General features: G+C 35.1%; 2 protein-coding genes across 7 annotated transcripts in view; both read left to right on the top strand.

Moving 5' to 3' along the window:
* The window catches only part of LOC106070268 (acyl-CoA dehydrogenase family member 10-like), a 28,874-nt gene extending 22,908 nt beyond the window's left edge, over positions 1–5,966 (top strand). The window contains exons 19-22 of one of the 2 annotated variants that reach the window (XM_056005936.1): positions 1,063–1,206; positions 1,876–1,953; positions 2,867–3,022; positions 4,007–4,143. In XM_056005936.1, coding sequence (XP_055861911.1) covers positions 1,063–1,206; positions 1,876–1,953; positions 2,867–3,019 — 375 coding nt within the window. In that variant the 3' untranslated portion in view covers positions 3,020–3,022; positions 4,007–4,143. Of the gene's footprint in view, positions 1–1,062; positions 1,207–1,875; positions 1,954–2,866; positions 3,023–4,006 lie in introns of both variants that reach the window. The other variant, XM_056005937.1, reaches the window with a different exon arrangement.
* A 2,112-nt stretch (positions 5,967–8,078) lies between these two features.
* Positions 8,079–19,144, top strand: part of LOC106070298 (unconventional myosin-XVIIIa-like) — an 86,900-nt gene continuing 75,834 nt past the window's right edge. Inside the window, exons 1-4 of one of the 5 annotated variants that reach the window (XM_056005198.1) lie at positions 8,142–8,237; positions 8,356–8,400; positions 15,258–16,178; positions 16,710–16,925. In XM_056005198.1, the coding sequence (XP_055861173.1) occupies positions 15,321–16,178; positions 16,710–16,925 (1,074 nt within the window). In that variant the 5' untranslated portion in view covers positions 8,142–8,237; positions 8,356–8,400; positions 15,258–15,320. The other 4 variants (XM_056005196.1, XM_056005195.1, XM_056005199.1 and 1 more) reach the window with 4 other exon arrangements.

The following is a 19,144-nucleotide window of genomic DNA, read 5'->3' as shown; positions in this document are numbered from 1 at the left end:
TTACTGGCACATTTAGATTAGCTGATCTTTAATGATTTTCTTTTTATGTAGAATACTTATTAATCTTATTCTTGGCTAACTTCACAGTCAAAATTGAATTGTTTGTTGGGGTGCCTACCCCAAGATTTATGATTGTTCTTAAGTTAAAAAAAAAATTTTATATTATAAGTGAAATAAAAAAGAATCTATTTTGCCAGAAGCTTTTTTACTACTGGGTACATGTGCCACATGGGGTTAGTGATGGGCAAGGTTTGAACTCAAGACCATGAATATGGACAGTTCAGAGCGCAGGTAGCCTTCCACTTTACTGTTAGTGAGTCTGGAAAACATAAGATAAATGTCTGAGAAAAGTCTAGAAAATGCCTAGAATTTTTGTTCACAAAAGTTGTATGAACCATGATGTGGTCATGTAGTAATGAACTGGCATCATATTTTGTTTTATGGTACTAGTGATCTTTTTTTTTTAAACCAAAACAAGATTTTTTTCTTGACTTTATTTTAACAAATTTTTGCATTTTAAAAAATAAAAATATTATTATGGGTTTGGCATCTAGCGGACCACCTAAGTTAACACTTACTCAAGCTCTGTTTATCTTTGAGGGCCCTTTGGAAATGAAAAGTGTGTTCACTCTCACGCTTTGTAGCACAAAACCCTTATTTCTCGTCGACCTAGATAATATTTTTACTTATTTTCTTGATAAACATACCTGTCTCTAGTTAAAACATACTTGTTCTTAAATCTCTGTTATGAAATAAGTTGGCTGAGGAGGTAAATCAGTTTAATGTTGAGCCAAACATAACTAGTTACAATTCTGGTGCATTTAGATGGGTTCTTATTTGCTCGCACCCAATATTGATGTGTTCCGTTACCTGTTTGTGATTGAAGGCATGGTAGATGTTGAGCTAACAGCCATTACAATTTTTTAAAAACTTCAACGTATGTGTTTCTTTTCACATTCAATGCCATAATGTTTATTAATAGTAGGTGTAGTTTGCATCTTATCTGGTTTCATATTTTCTTGACTAAACCACTGGAATTCTTTTTTCTTGGTGTTGTTTTAGACCATGAACAGAGTTGCCTTTGGTAAACCTTTAGCAGCTCAAGGATCTATTCAACAAGACATTGCCAAGTCTAGAATACAAATTGAACAGTGCCGACTATTGGTTCTTAAGGCTGCCTACATGATGGATCTCTATGGGAATAAGGTGAGATATCTAATGTTGTTGATGTTCTTGTTTTCAGCTTGTGATCATTAATTAATTACCTTTTGACCAATGGGAAGGGCTTCTACAAGACGCCAGGAGTGAGATCCCTCTGTCCCCATCAACTAGTTGTTGTGAGAGCTCCATGAGCTCCACCAGCGCAGGGATGTCAGAGAAGGAACCCACAAGGGGTTACTACGTATTATTATATTGTACCACCATTAACCATGAGAGATCAATCACCACACCTGACTTGTGATTAACTTAGCATGTCTTCCTCCACCCAAAAAAAACTGCCTAGGAAATATCTAAAACTGGACTGAATCACTTTATCTCCTGTATTAAAACATTTCCATTTACCAGATTATATCATTGACTGTTCATAGTTGAGTAAACATAGTGAAAAAAAAAAGCAGCAGCTGGTCAGTTTAAAGTTGACTGTCTGTGTGCACATGACAAATATATAGAAATAGCAATGTGTTACTGTTTGCATCACTCAGTGTTTACCCAAGTCTGAAGCCATACCAACCATGGGTAATAATAAACTCGACAATACTTGATGGAATTTAGGATTAATAAAATAGGATTGTGACTTCAACTTTTCTTTTTATGTTGTGAACATTTCTTTTGAAGCTTCTGAGCATATTTGTTTCCCCTTATCTATAATACTAGGTGGCTGCCCCTGAAATTGCCATGATCAAAGTGGCTGCTCCAAATATGGCACTTGATGTCATCGACAGGTCTATACAGGTAACATATCTTTTATGAATAGATATTTACAAAACATCTTTACAAAGCATGTTAGCAACTTTTTTTTGTGACATTTTTTTGTGACCTAAACATTTGTTAACAACTTCATCAACTACACAGCTTTCATTTTAAATAAACATTTATTCTTCTCAATATTTAGAGTTTTTTTTTAGCAATATTCTCTAAGTTACATGTTTAGTCAGAATAATTTAGCAATGACTGTTGTTCACCTTTTGGTTAGAAATGAGTTTTCAAGTTTATTATTTAGGTATTATATATAGCTCTTCCTTCGTGATTGAAGATGAGCACATTTCTCATATCCTATGGACTCGAAGATGACTGCAAAGTCCAATACTTGCTTTGAAAAGTCAGCCTCATACATGGCATGGGAAGGCACTGGTCAGTTGCAGATAAGCCTGCTTCTTCTTTCAGCTTTTTGTTGTTTGGATGCTCTTTCACGCTGGCCACTCTTCTTTATTTGTATCTCGTGACTCTGACACTCACAGTTTCACGCCATGAGGAGGGAATGAGAGCTAGTGGTATCTAGGTATAGACAAAGGAGCACTTAATGTAGTTGCGTGATCCTGATTTGTAAAGTAGAATAGCGTGATTTATAACAAATGATTATTCACATTTGACTAGCGTAGCACCATCAGTAAAAACACTTTACTTAATGACATGTCAGGACAGAAGACTAAAATTAAAATTGAATCATACAAATCTAATGGTTCCCTTAAATCTTTGTGGGAGAAAAAAAAACGTTTGTTGATGGAACTGGTCTCATAAAGCTATCATTAAATCTTTCAGCTGTCATTTTTTTAGCTGCACACTACCATCATTCAGCACATTTTTAGCACCTAATTATTCCTAGTAAGTGCATAGGCAAAGAATATTTGCTTCTTTTCTGTTTCAGGCCCACGGTGGTGGGGGTCTAAACCATGATTTCCCTATAGCTAAGATGTATGCCTGGGCTCGTGTCCTGAGATTAGCAGATGGGCCTGATGAAGTACATCTGCAGAGCCTGGCCAGATCTATCTATGCTAAGAGTGGCAAGGCTAAAATTTAAAAGGTCTCTTAACTTGATAGCTTGATACTATGCAGTTGATTCAGGTTAATCAGATCACACTTGGTAATGATCATTTTAGTTCTATGAGCTAGGTGACCTAATGACATCAACATTTATTTTTTCCCTCAAATGTTTTGGTTTTATATGACTTGATACTACAATAAGTGGTTGGTCTGATGGTCTTTGTTTTACATGTTTTGTATGTTTCTTCAGTAATGAATTACATCCTGGTCCAAACCACTTACAGGTTGGAGGGGGGGTGACATTGGGCTGAGTTAGAGCCCAGGACCATCAAAATAACAGTCCAGAGCACATACCACATGACCAGGCACCATTCTGGTGGTCTGATTACCTGGTGATTGGTTTAATTGGCAATCTGACCTGATTAACTGGTGGTCTGATTAACCTCTGATTTGACTAACTGAATTTGACTGTATATAATACAATAGGCCTATTTTTTTTTAAAATATGTACTTAGTTAAAAAAAAATAACCTCAAAGAAAAGAGCTGGGTTGGATTGGGTTGTTTACTTAAGACATACTGCTATGTTGCAAATGATCATCTTGATATGGGTTCTATACTGATTTACTATTTCGGAACATCCCTGAAACATTTATTTAATGCCACATGTGGTGAGAAAAAGTAATTGTTTTTTTGTTTTGGCCATGAAAAGTTATTTTGAATCCTTGGCCATGGAAAGGATAAAAAACTCTTCTTACCCTGAGCTTTTAAGACAAGCACTAAAATTATTATAACTCTTCACTTGAGGTACTTAAAGTCAGATAGCATTGACAAATTGTAGAAGTTTCCATCCTATAGGTAAGTAGTGTAAGAGAGAAGGAAACATAGTATGATCTTCTCTGGCATCAAATCAGTGAGTTTGTAAAGGTTTACTCATTGATGCATTTGATACAAAGTGAATGAATGTAAATATATATTGTGTATTTAAACATGCTAACACACAATCATTACTTTGTTTAAACCCAGGCTCATGGTGGAGCAGGATTAGACCACACCCTGCCTCTAGCTCACTCCTTCGCCACTGCCAGAACATTGAGACTTGCTGATGGACCAGATGAAGTACATTTGAGAACCATTGCCAAGATGCAGTATGCCAAAGCAAAGAAAGCAAATTTGTAGCCACTGTGTAACATGTTTACTTGCATAACATGAAACAGACAATTTTTTTGTTGTTGTTCAGTGATTCCATAAATGTCCGAATTATGATGTCATGGATCTGTGTGGGAAGTGATATTTTATAGTATTTAATATTTCTTGTCTATAAAAAACTTTTGCATTATATTAATATGCTTTTGTATATTATACTTCATGTTTAATTTTTGCTGCAGCATTTTTTGTTTTCATTTCAGATGCGCATTTAACATCAGAAAGTTGTTGTTCTTTGTCTTTTGATTATAATCATGCTCTAAAAATAGTTCAATTTAAATAGAAATATAGGGAATGAAAGACCTTGATTTAAGGTATAAGGAAAGAAAGTTGCTACCTAAGTAGATGTGAGCTGGTTCTTCATAATAATGAACAAGTATGAATTGTTCTGTATTTCTTAGACTCAATACAAGACCTTATTTCTAGCAATCATTCTTTCTATAAATGCAGATTACACTATCAACATTGACATTCTTTGATTGCACTCCACTGGTTTCAATGTTAACTCAAATTCACTTCAGTGTCTTTTGGTTGTTGTACAGAATCTTATAATTGATGGCCAAATTACAATTGTAAATAAATATATTTAGTGTAAAATGACCATTTTAAATAATATTTATAGTGTAAATTTGCTTGACCACTAGCCTTTTATGTATGTAGAGTTGCAAGAGCTTTATTATACCAAATCTTATGCCACTCTTTAGTTTCCCTGTTATCTTTCCCCTTCTGAAACCTGGATATTTAACTTTATTATTATTTTTAACATATTATTGCGAAACAAGGATTAGATTAGATGAAGGGGTGTGTTTCCTTCCATATGCATCTTTTTTAACTAGATGCTAGAACAACTAGATCAAAGTACATTCAGACATAAATACATGTTGTTCTATAGACTGTTTCATTATTGTCAGTATCTTTTTTGTTTCAGTATTTTCAAAAGTCTAAACATATTGACATAAGTCGACTTTCTGTCAATGATTTTGAAAAGACTTGAAGAAAATATTTTTAGTTCATTTTTGCATGTCAAAAATTATTACAAGTGATAACTCTCATTCACTTATTACCAAGAACTAAAATGGCGGCACAGAGGTCTATGGGGGCAGATGATGTAAAGGTGGTGGTTAACAATGGTGTCATGTTGCTAGCACAATAACCAACCCCTTTACTGTCTAAACATATTCCACATACCCATGAGATTTTGGTGGATTCACGGGCACCCTAAAAATCCTGAAATTTAAAATCCCAGTCTTCATATGCTAGGACAAATGTGTACAAATACTCCTTCTTCCCTAGTGCTATTAGAACATAGAATGGTTTGCCTGAGCTAGCCAGGAAAACCAGTGACTTGGCAGAATTTAAGTCATTGGTTAATATGCATGACTAAATGCATGACGTGTAGGAAGTAATCATCTTCTTTTTTTGAAGTAACGTCTGTATTATATAAGATAAGATTCAAACTTGAGACCCCCCCCCCTCTGATTTGAAGCCAAGCAATTTACCATTCAGCCAGCATGCCCCTGATCTAAGAAATAACTGGCTTAACATTATTATAATGAATTGAATGCCTTAAAAAATGTTATTTGAATTTTTTAAATGTAGTTAATAATTGATGACTTATAATTAAGAAATGTAATCTATACAATTAATATATAATTTAAAATGGTTGCAATGACTACTTGTTTATTTGTGATACTCTGGTCCATAGACTGTGTAGAGCCCTACTTACAGAATGTTGGAGAGAAAAAACAAACACAAATTGAAAATAAAGAAATCAATTTTATCCTGGTGTTGTTTTTTGTGTGTTGATAAACTTTGCTGCTCAACTCGGGAGCCATTTTGCCCTCATTGGCATAGAGGAAAGTAGCTAGCGGGCAGAAAGAGACAGTTGGAGAGCTATGGCGATGGCCGTTGGGCACACATTTGAGGCCCAGAGGAAACCCCCTGGTAGAGGACAGGCGAAGAAGACAAAGAAAACCCAGGCGGACATTCACACCACGCTGCGCACTTGTGCTTTTAAATTTCTAAAAAATGTAGAATAAGTCAACTAGGTAAATTGCCCATCACAGTGACTAACAGGGCAATGAGAGGAATAAAATGCAATAGACAACAAAAGAAAACAAAACCCCACACTTTTGAAAGCTATCAAAAACACAATAGGCTATAAGACCACAAAAATTAAGCCAAAAAAAAAAAGCTACCAAATAAATACCGGATTTGTTTAAACGCTGCATACATATTACACGTCTAAAGACACTACTAGCAACCAATTTTTAATGAGAGAAACTGGTGAATTAAAGATAGCGAAATATGGGACTGTACTAGCCAGAGTACATACTATGGACTCTCCTTATAGTTTATCTTCTTATCATATATAATACAGACGTTACTTCAAAAAAACAAGATGATTACGTCCTACGCCTCATGTTAAAAGGCCTAATGGGCGGTTTTGTAAGTCGGCGGGAAAGTGAATTTACCTCCTATAAAAAAAGCAATTCTCTTTACACCCATTTCATCTTGGGTCTGACAAATAGAATATAGCGTATATATCTGAAGCAACTGCATGAGGGTCCAAAAGGTCAAATCAGATACAATGGTTACCTTTCAGCTCACACCTCTATAGAGAACGGTGTGAATCAGGACTGTGTGCGTTCCCCATCACTCTTTGCTATGTTCTTTGGGGCAATGCTAAATAAAATGTGGCGATACCTGCATGAGGGCATCTACATCAGGTTCCGCACCGACGGCAGCATATTTAACATACTGCGATTGCTCTACCGTATAAAAATTAAAGAGATGATAGCTACTGAGCTGCTCTATGCAGACGATTGCGCCCCACAGCGAACAGGAGCTGCAACTTGCATCCATGAATTTGCTGAGGCTGCTGCCTCGTTTGGTCTATTCATCAACTTAAAAAAAAACGAAGGTCAAGCTCCAGAAGTCACCAAAATCAATGTAAATGGCCATCTCCTTAATCTTGTTGACCACTTGACCTACCAGGGCAGCACACTGTCCAACGCTGCGTCACTGACAAAAGAAATAGACAACCGTCTCGCAAAGTCCAGCAGCACTTGTGGTCGCCTCAAAATGAAACCTAACAACAAAGATCAATGAGGTTTTCACCACACTTTTGACTGGCTCATCAAAGGTGCCTTCGCTCCATACGCTAATGGGCACACTCTGGTAAGACTACTTTACAAATAACTATGTTCTGCTGGAGGCCGGTATGGACAGTATAGAAGCACTAATTACCATTCGACAGCTGCGCTGGGTCGGACACTTATCCCGCAAGGGAGACGACCGCATGCCAAAGGCGATCTTTGGCGAGCTTATAGGAGAACGTGGTAACTGATGTGACCACCGTAAGATCTATAAAGATCAACTCATATGCTATTTCACCCATACTGGTAACGGCATAAACATGTTGCAACTGGTTTTGCGTGGTCATGTGAAACAATGCACTCATCCTTAATCTTCAGAATCGAAGACATTGCCCTTAGACTTCTAGATATAATTGTAGAATATAGTTATACTGATATAATGATCACAAAATTAATATTAAAGAGATCTAGGTGCGCGTTATAAATGTCTAATATTTTCACATTAATAGCCACAATATCGATTATGTGTCCAATAATGAATCAATAGTCAAAAGGTCTTCTTATGAACCTAACTAGATTAATTTTTAAAAGGAGGTTTGAAGTAGCATACACTAACACTTTGTATTTTACTTAAAATTAGACCGATAGGCGCTGCGTGTTCTTGTAACCTATTTTTTAAAGAGAAAAATATTATTATAATCGAGGGTTTGCGATTAAACGTGAATATGAAAAGGTCTATTATATTAATGATATAATGTATAAAATGAGATTACTTTTCGTATTTTAATAGGTCATTACTATTTATTAGGCTAAGTGCTGTAATTGTTTTTAAAACAGAAGAGTGTTGTTATATAGATCTAGGGTTGTGTACTTCCGCCATCTCTCTTGGACTTTTATTAAAGTGAAAGTGCGATGGCACCTTTGTTTTCATGGCAATGATTTATGAAGGCTAGGTTAGTGCTTTCATTTTTCATTGTATATGTCAGGTATCTGTGACTTTATATCTTAATATTAAATTATATCTAGTTGTGAACTACCATCTAGATCTAGATCTAGATATCTGTATTTCAGTCTTCGAAAGAAAAATGATTAATGAAAGTGGTTACTTCCGGAAAGGTCAGTTTCGGCTTCGGCTTCATACAGCCACAGGCCAAAGATAACTATCAGTATCATTATAGATAGATTCTAAAAACTGTTATTTTCGACCCGTAAGGAAGTAGAAAAATTAGATGTTAATGCCATATACTGATATAGTGAAAAAGAATAAATATTAACTTCCTCGTCATTATTTTAATACACTTCCCTTTTTTTTTATTATAAGAGTCGAATAAGAATAAGACTAAATTTGACTAAACTAATAATATTTAAAATATTATAATTAAATAACTAAGAGTAAGACTCTAGTCTCTAAGTCTAAGTTAGTAAGTAGATCCATCTCATCACTAGTGACTATCTTTCATTTTTTTTTAAATTTTAATAATAAAATAACTCAATAAATTCTTAGAGTTATTAATTATAGTTAGACTCTTCAACTTATTAATCTGGTCATAAATCTTAATTCTTAATCATCTACCTAGTCGACCTAGACTAGATTCACAGATGTCACTAGTCACTAGATGATAGATCTTCATAATCATATACTAATACTGATATAGGCAACTACTATACTACAGTGTACGCTTATTATAGTACCCTATATAGACAGACATAAAGACCATAGTAGTATATATATAATATAATAGTCACTAGTCTCTAAAGTATGTTGAGCTTACTTAGTAAAAATCTTTTACCATTTTTTATTTAAATTGGAAGTTGTACACATCTCTTTTAGACAATGTATAATATTATTAATATTATATTATGTCGACACTTGAGTTCACCTAGTAACACCACTGACAGTAAATCTAGAAACTATTCTAGACCTAATAATCTAGTAGTCTGTAGACAAGATTCTAGATTAGTAGATCTAGTAATTCTAGATCTAATCAAATGTACTCTAGAATAAACATTTACTATAATGCATAAGTCTGAGACTCTTTCGTTAGAAGTCTTAGATTTGTTAGAGAGTTAGAACTTAGATTTAAAATCTAGCTAGAATGCCACTAGCCTAGTTCTAATAATCAAGAATATGCCTACAATTACAATTAGTATGTAATTATTCATTCAAGATTTGTTGACCATCTTTCTCCATTACTCTCTGTCATTTGCTTTGGATAGAACCTCTTTCAATGGCTGGCCCGTCCATTCTTTTATGTTGTCTTCCTATCCCTATCTCTGTCTGCCTCTTCTTTTTTTTTCCTGGTACTGTTCCCTGAAGCAAGGTCTTTGCAAGCCCCAAAGATCTTGTAATATGGCCATAAAGCTTTAGTTTCTGTTTTTTTTTTACAATAGTTAGCAGGTCATCGTGGGGTCCAGTCGCTGTAGTAACCCTGTCTCTAATCTCTTAATTTTTGATGCAGCCTTTAAATGTGATACCTAAGATCCTTCAATGGTCAATGAGTGAATATAGACTATTCCTTTAAAATTTTGAATGTAATGAAAATGCACTTACAATTAATTCTTTAAAGTTGCCCTATGTCATTACTTGTATACTTTTATGCTATAAATGCTAACCTAATAAATAAATAAAATTACTTATATAAATACCCTAACACTAATTGTAAATTACTTATATAAATACCCTAACACTAATTGTAAATTACTTATATAAATACCCTAACACTAATTGTAAATTACTTATATAAATACCCTAACACTAATTGTAAATTACTTATATAAATACCCTAACACTAATTGTAAATTACTTATATAAATACCCTAACACTAATTGTAAATTACTTATATAAATACCCTAACACTAATTGTAAATTACTTATATAAATACCCTAACACTAATTGTAAATTACTTATATGAATACCCTTACACTGATTGTAAATTACTTATATATATACTATATTTAAATAAAGCATACATACATACAAATACAATATATACATTTATAATATATATGGCCTCCATCAGTCAGGAAGCAACTATGGATCATCTCATGGATGATGAGATTGAATGCTTGGGAATAAGCTGTGGTCAGAACAATGCTACCCATACATCAATTCCCCCCCCCCCCCTCCATGCAGAACAAAACTCTCAATAGAAACATTCTTTTATATCAGTTTTAAATAACAATTCTTTCTTTTTATTTGATGTTATCTTTGTAATTTTCTTTTTTAAATTTACCTCCAAATGTCCTTTAATCTGTTAGGGACTATTTGAGTTAACTATAGTATGTTGAGCTTACTTAGTAAAAATCTTTTACCATTTTTTATTTAGATTGAAACTTGTACATCTCCTCTTTTATGCTATAAGCTTGCTCTGTTTGCTCTGGCCCAATCTTATGAGTGGGGGAGATATCTAGGAGAAGGTTTCCAAATATATATTGTAATTATTACTCAGTTTGAATCTCAATTTAAAATTCCTTTTCTAAATTAGGATTTAAAACTTGAGCCCCCTTGATAGGTTATTAAGTGGTTTATGCCATTTATCCTCAGATCCAATTAGACAAAGGTAAACTCTAGCTATCTTATAAGAGCAACTATAATGCCTTCTCTATTTAGAGTTTATCTCTCTACCATTTAGGGCTATTTAGCATCGCTAACAAATTTACTAAGGCTTTTAAGGTGCACAAAGACGGTAAATTAAAAGTTTTTCTTTTTTTAAATATTTACAATTTCTTACTTTGTTCACCTTTTATTCTTTCACCTCCTCATGCTGCATTGGTGCAATCATTTGGTACAGTTCAATAAATATAGAACAAATTTTTATTTCATAGCTTTAGTCTATCATCATATTATAGTCTTTTTGTTTGGACGATAAGGGTTTATAACTTTTATAGTAAATTACAACACTAAATGACATTGTTTCATCAAAATGCTTCTTGGAATAACTTGTTTTCAAAAAGACAAAAAAAAATACCCGGTCCTCTGCACAGTGTTGTTGCAAATCAAATATTGTTTTTAGCCCTTGCCTTCCACTATCTTCAGAGAGCTATTTCTGAGAGCAAAGTTTTGAACTGAATGAGCTGGAGTTGTTGGTCCTTGCTTTTTTTTTTTCCCTCTTTGGATGAAACATATTCCAGCTTAACAGTCTCTTCTCTTTTAAATGTGAATGTGAAAATCTCATGTTTGAATTGCAGAAATGTCATGTGACTCTCTTCTAAACAATAACATTACACAATAGCATCGACACAATACAAAAAAAAAATTACATGATTTCCTGATTCTGTGTATAGAGCTTTGTTTGTGTATGGCTCGGTCTTTACATTCATTTCACAATTATTTTAACCACCTGCATAGTTTCATAGTGATTGGGTTTCATAGTGATTTTGAAAGTAAAATTTGTAAATGAGTGATCATGTTGAAAAGTTTACTTTGTGATAAGCTGAGGTTAAAGGTCACTTATTATCTTAATGATAAAAGATAGTTGAGGAGATCACTGTTGGGTCTTAAGAAAGATTATGATAATAGATTTGGATAACCTGTTTTAAAAAAGTTCTAGACAAAAGTATTTTCACTGTTCTCTTTAGGTCTGCTAGGTGTGACATCACATTAAGCTTAGTAATATATGAAATGTAGATATTCTTATATTAAATACTAAGTACTTTTAAAATAAAGTTCCCCTTTCAGACCTTGCAATCTATAGGGCAGATGATGTTAAGGTTATCTGTTTCTTTGGCCAGTGGTTAACAAGCAGGGTGTCATAAGGCCAGTACAATGACCAACCACCTTTACTTTTCCTAACTAAAGTCAGGTACCCATTAGAGTTGGGTACACGAATTTACTTGCACGTTTCAGCATATAACCCTGTTCTGGCGGTGTTGAAGGAAGCTCATATTAAAAGGTACCCTTAACGAGCAAGTAAAATACTTTGTGTGTTATATACAGTTTTTCTGGTTTAGTTGGTGATAGATGATTGTCTTTATTCCTAAAAAAAAAAAGTCAAGAATTCCCCTGAATTAAAACCCAGTACTATTGTTTATCACTCAGGCATTATTGTCTCCTAATCAATTTACTGTTGTTATAGAAAATGTGTATGTTAATATATATTATGGGGACTGGGCTCACTTTATCGACTAGATTAAAAGAACAAATGAAAGAGTATTGTGTAAACTATTAAATTTTTCATGCAAGGTAATGAGCCTTGTAACGAGAATCTCAACACCTCTGCTTGGTTTGGTAATATAATATAAACAAACAAAAAAAGAGTTGTGAGAAATTGATCTGAAATGCTGCAAATAAGATCATTGGCAACAGAAAACACTTCCATCAGTATAGTTGAAAACAAAAAAAAAATCCTGAAATTGCTTAGGCAATTGTTAGAACAAACCCCCCCCCCCCCCCCCCCCAAAAAAAAAAAAAAAAAAAACCTATAACCCTAGGTTTTATTGTTTGACCATCACAAAAAAAATTGCTAGTCAATTATAACAATCTCATTCCCTTGGCTGTTAATATTATTATGATCAGCAACATGTCAGGTACCCATTAAACTATATAGTCTTACACAGGTCATTAAGTCTCAAATTTGACAACTCAACCTTTGCCCAGTAAGGAAATGGAGATGTCACATAACATTGAGATGCACATTAGTGAAAGACTATTGGAAGATGGTTAAGATGTGAAGATGTGGATAACATGCTGCTAAATCTGCTCAATTTTAACAATGGAAAATTTGAATGAGTTAGGGCTTTCAGGTGGGATGGGGTGGTGGCGGTGGTACTGTCCTATTAACTCAGCCTATTATCTTGGTCTCAAACTTCTGTGGAAGAAGTGGCCCTCTTCTTAGGGAGTTATAATGTACTGAATTGAGAAATATTTGTTCCTTAAATGTTGGTGTATGTTGTGCAGGTGTGAAACGACTAATGAATGAAAGCTGTGCGTATCACATGAACAATTAGCACTGGTATTAGTGTACAACATCTAAATGTCACACACAGGCATAGCACAGTGTACAATGTGTTGCTCAGAGCACACAGGCACACAATGAGTTAAGAGGACATTAGAGTTTGTTTCATAACATTGTTGTTTGTACTGAAGCCCACAGACTGTATTATCAGTTGCATATCTTTCTTGAGGAGAAGAACACTTGCTTTAATTATTTACATTGTGACAGGGATCTTCCTACCACAGCAGGTATAACAAGGAGCAGGGGCGGAAGGTGAGATAGGATCACAAGATTGAGTGTGTCTTCTAATTCTATAGCTAAAGTATGATTATTTTGTCTTGTCTAGTTGCAAATGGTGCACAGTGAAGCATGCAGCTAGGTAGGGTATTAAAAACAGCTGGTTATGGGCTTATATTCTGTTCCCATTAGGTTATAAACTGCAGTGGTTTAACAGAGCATATTAGGGAATATATTTTGTAACAGGTGTATCTTAAGTTTTAGAAAAAAAATGATCATGTATGGAAATATTGATAGAGTGGTGAAACAAGCAATTAGTTTTGTTAGATATTTTATCAGGGTTTCTGTTTATTTTCTCAATAAATAAATCTCTCCTTTTTAAATTTCACCACCCCCCCCTCCCCCAGTCATCAAACTCCATTTAAGTGGTCATGAGAGGCTCAAGTCTCTTGCAAAAAACCCTGAACAGAGACCCAGCTGTTGTGTGTATTACACATATTTCACCATACAGGTCAAGAGCTTGTGGCTTTCTAGACCTATCGAAATGGATGAAGTCTGGTGCAGTCGAAAAGAATCTAAGACACTGTTTCCTATTCCTTCCAGTAGTGGGTGCACCCTGAATAGTTTGATCTGAACATTGCAACAAATGCACTGTGTTATAATAGCATGTTCAGGCCTGGGGAGCCTTCACCACAGAGTAGCATGATCAGGGTGCCTCATGTGCTTCCAGACTCTGTGGACTTTTTGACTTTCTAACATTTTTTCTATTTCTGTTGTTTGGATTGTTGTTTGAGCACTTCAATAATTCATTCTATTTTCATGAATATTATAAATAATGTGTTGAAACCAAGCTAGCTGAAAAAAAAGAAAATCTTTGCATTTGCTCAATATTTTCAAGAAACATAGTTAATGCGTAAATTGTGAATTAGTGTCAGGAGCCATCGCTTGTCAATCTCCTTAATTAAATTTTTCATTCCGGTAAAAATATTTATAAATATATTCAAATTTCTTCATACAGAACTTCCATATTTTAATTAATAAATATTTTTGTTTTTAACAAGTAGCATCATGTCGCTTTATCATAGCATCACATTTCTGAGTTTAAAAAATATGGATAGCAAGGTTATGTTTCAAATATATTTTTCTTTATAGGAAATTAATGCATTAATTAATTATGTATGATCTGTTGCATTTTATGTTGGAGTAGACGATTATTTCCCTTTGCAACTTCTCATTTACACATTATTTGTTGTTAACAGAAGTGGTGAACATGAAACATATAGATAAGGTTGGGTTTCTATTTATAATGATACAAGACTCATGAAGATGAAAGTTTGATGAGACAAGTCATCTCCCCTCTCTATCTTTTCTATCTCCCTGTCTCTTCAAACTGCTCACCTTCTTTCCAGTGTCTGACATATGGCTCTGGCTTGGGTGTTTATATCTATAAATAGACTTGAATCACTCACCATAAAAAAAACTAAAGCCCAGAAACCTGTGTGAGTCATTGCGACTTGCTCCATGTGTGTGTGGGGGAGGGGAGGGGAGGCTATTGGTTGTCTTAGCTGGTTTTACTATGTCTACTTCTTTGATGAGAGGTCTTGTGCAAACCCCACAAAAGTGTTAGATGTCATTCACATCTTTTTTTTTTTAAAGCTGGGGGGGGGGGGGGTGATGTTGTGAATATGTTAGATATTCAGTTTAATATTACTTCCTGCTGAGCGAAAATGCCTTATGATAATTACTTAATAAATAATGCATTGTTATAATTGTCTTATGTATTATTTATTTCTCTTTTCAGTGCTCATGTGACCTAGACCATCTGCCATTTTGATAGTATTTATCACCGTTCGCACTATCAATCATGTTTAATTTTATGAAAAAGGATAAGGATAAAGACAAGAAAAAAGAGGAGAAGTTGGAAAAAAAAAAGAAAGAAAAGGATGAAAAGCTTGAGAAGAAAGAGAAAGAAAAGAAGGAGCGGCAGAACATGACTCCAGAGGAAATGTCAAGGATAGAGGAAATGAAGAGAGGCGTGTTGCGTAGGTTTAGCGACAGAGACAAGAAAAGGTCTCTGAGAAAGTCTGGAGAAAACCAGGACCACCCCAGCCCCACAGAAAGTGAAAGCAGTGGAGATGGAACCTCTTCCAACAGGTCAAGTCCCACAAAAGAAGCAAAACCACTGACAAGACCCCAACCCCTGCCACGGCATCAGATGCCTGCACCACCAACAGCGGCTGTGGCATCGAAAAACCCACCGCCTGCTGTTCTCCCAAAACCCAAGGGAATACTGAAAAGTAAAGCTGAATCATCATCATTCCAGCACTCAGACCTTGATGACTCCAAGCTGCTTCAGGAAAACACCAAGCGTAATGAAGATTTATTCACAGCTCAGACAGCTGCCAAAACTACTACAGCACCCCTCGCATCACAGAGAAGTGTTCCAGAACCAACTGAAGAATACAAGGAAGAAGAGGAAGTTGTGAAAGCAGAACCTTATTCCTCCAAGCTCAAACTACCTCCTATCAGTCCTGCTAGGGCACCTCGGATCAGGGAAATTGTGGTCCACAGGCTCCAGACAGGCGGTTTTGGTTTCAGCTTGCGGAAAGGTTTGATACCAGAACATGGGGGTGGACCGCCCCGTGTTGTCACCTTTGCTGAACCAGGCAGTGGTCAATTTAATAATCCCACAGGCCTGTTACCAGGGGATCGTCTTGTAGAGGTATGTTGTATGATTTTTTTTCAGTTTTTGACAAACCTTTAAAATGAAGTTGTCTTGAGTACATGTAAAATAGTAAGTAAAGTACCTAAAACCTTGCTGTCCATGGGACAGATGAGAGTGTTAGATGGTCAGCACAAAAACTAATTGCCCCTATTTTTGTTTTATTTTACGTTTCTAACTTTCTTTCAGAGTGGAAGATTATTACATCCTTGTCCAAACTTGCTACAGGGCACGCTGGAGGGGGGGGGACAAGATTTGAGCCTGGGACTATTGAGACAACAGTCCATTGCGCATAGCACATGGCCAGGCAGCCACTTTCTCCAATTAATGTATTAATGTCAGATACCCATTAGAATTGGTTAGACTCAGGGGCATTCCAAAATTCCTGACCCTAACCCTCACCTCAAATCTGAGACCCCTCATTTTGAAAGCTAAGCACTTTTAATTGCTGTGAATTTGTTATTCTATTTAAACTTTAAAATATTGCCTCAACTGTTTGTGAAAATGTATAAAATTTTGTCCTTTTGGCAGGTGAATGGGGAGAACATTGAGAGTCTCTCCAGGGAGGACATTGTGGAAATTATAAAGAAATCTCCAGACACACTGACCTTGAAAGTCCAGCCCATCCCAGAGCTTATAGAACTGAGTGTCAGGCCCAACAAGGATGGCACCACTACTGACATTCAGGAGGATGCTGCTAAAAGTGGAACTTTGAAAAGGACTGGAAGTCTACGCTATAAACAATTGGTGAGTTAAATATCAATAGTAGGCATTGACTTTCCACACAATGTACACACATGCTTCAGTGGTGTATTTATGTGTGTGTACCTGAAATATCCTATTATGCTTGTGTCATAAAAGTGAACATGAGTTAAACCTTAAAATATTTATATTGGGTTAAATCCTTGGGTATGCCTTCAAAATCAAATTTGAGTAATATTATGCAGTAACAAATGTTTTTAAAACATTTTTCTTGATGTAATAATATGACTCTATGTAAAAGTTGGAAGGAAAGCTTAATCTAATTCCACTAATCTCTTTTTTATTAAATAATCTTATTTTGGTTGGAGCTTTTTTTCATAAAAAAAGTATTTAGCAAGGACCTAAAGGTGGGTTAATAAATCTGGAATGTCTAGGGCTGAAGAGGTTTTTTTCTTGGGAGACGTGTATGACAACGTTGAAATTTGATCCCCAACATGTTCTCTAGTACCACACTGGCAGTCCTTTTGCTTGACTTTTTACACTATATCAACTCCCTCCATCTGTCTGTCTGGTACAAATTTTGGTACACTTTATTACTCCCATTTTCAGATCAAGTTGAAACTTTGCTGCACAACTATTCATTGGTCCTAATAAAGCATGAATAAAATAAAAGCTAACCAATTAATTAATCAATTAGGGGTAATTAATTAATTTTGTTTGGTATACAAAAAGGCAAAGGAAAATAAATCTTACAGCATTGAGATAATGTTGATGTAAATGTGCAGCTCTTTCCCTTATATAAGATTTTAAAAACAAAATTTATTAAAAATTTTTATATTATTTTTCTTGTTTTTATATCCCAACTTTTTTTTTTAAATAATTATTATTTCTTGGACCATAGTTTGTATACCAGTACAGTGTACTGCAACCTCCATAAGTGTGAACTTGTCAAATCTTCATAGTTACATTTTTTTAAATGAATATTCTTAAAACTTCTCATCCTGACTTGAGTCACTAATTTTTACATGCCCTCTATAATCTGCCAAAGCAAGTTTATATACTCTGTATTGTTCATATCCAGCAAACCTTGAGCAGTTTGAAGCTCATAATATTACATACTGGCAGACCCTGTAAACTGCTTATTCCAGTCTGTATTTCTGACACTTTTGTAAAGAGGGGGGAGCTGATATGTGGGTGACATTTTTCCAACTAATGTTCAGGTTCTTATCTCATCATTGAAGATGGCCAACGATTCTGTCTTTCAAATATCAAAATATTTTTAAAAAGATGTGGTACCCCAGTCCAAAAAAGCTGCCACACCATTCCACAATGGGATCTCCATTAGAAGCAGGTGCTGGAGTGGTGGTTCTTCCAATAAAAAGGCAGTCACATAGGAATATGGAGAAATTCCCCTAAGTTATGCGGCATTCTGCCATTTAATAGTAGGAGACAGTGGGTCCATCACATTACATGGGGTGTGAGCCAACCCAGTAATGGTCACATACACTGTGTAACCTTCAGACTGGACTAGGGGTGAAGAGCTGCCGGACCACTCCTGTCTGCAGAGAGAAATTTCTCAAAAGGATAATGGGATGCCTTGCTGCTTTGATTTGCTGAAGCCTAAAAAATATCAGAAACCCTCTTACTGGTTATTTATATGTTTTCTGGTTTTAAGTTTGTTTTCTATAGAATGCAGTCAGGATAGTTGAAATTTGGGCTGATCAAGATTGAGGTGAAATGTATTTTTGTTGTTCTATACAAGTTTCAAGATGATTGCCTGCAGCTTATCTGTTTGTGAGTCATGTTTTACACGTGTAGTATTTAGAGAAAGAAATCTTGGAATACAGCTTCATAAGTAATATAATGTCAATCTGATCAAACATTTAGTCTAAGCCCTGTATGTCAAAGTTGTCTAGATCTAATTGATAAAACGTTTTCTTCGGTCCACACAATACACTGCAGTCTCGCTTGTTTAATGGTGTTCTAGTTAACTTGTTATTGTAAGGGCTGAATCATTGGGACCATTTATGTGTGTGTGTCTACCTGCCATTGTCTGCTCATATATCCTTAACATCTCAACTATGTCCTTATTGTAGTGTACTTATATAGAGCAGTAAACATATGGAGCATGACCTGGGCAAGTATTGCTGCTGGATACAGTTGACCTACTTCCTAGATTTGCTGAAATACACACATAGGTATATAGAATTGAAATAGATACATTTTTAAAATGTGTAACAATATACATTAAACCACACCATAAA

This window comes from Biomphalaria glabrata, chromosome 12, assembly GCF_947242115.1.
Source record: "Biomphalaria glabrata chromosome 12, xgBioGlab47.1, whole genome shotgun sequence".
Lineage (NCBI taxonomy): Eukaryota > Metazoa > Mollusca > Gastropoda > Planorbidae > Biomphalaria > Biomphalaria glabrata.
This window is presented reverse-complemented; position numbering and strand designations above follow the sequence as displayed.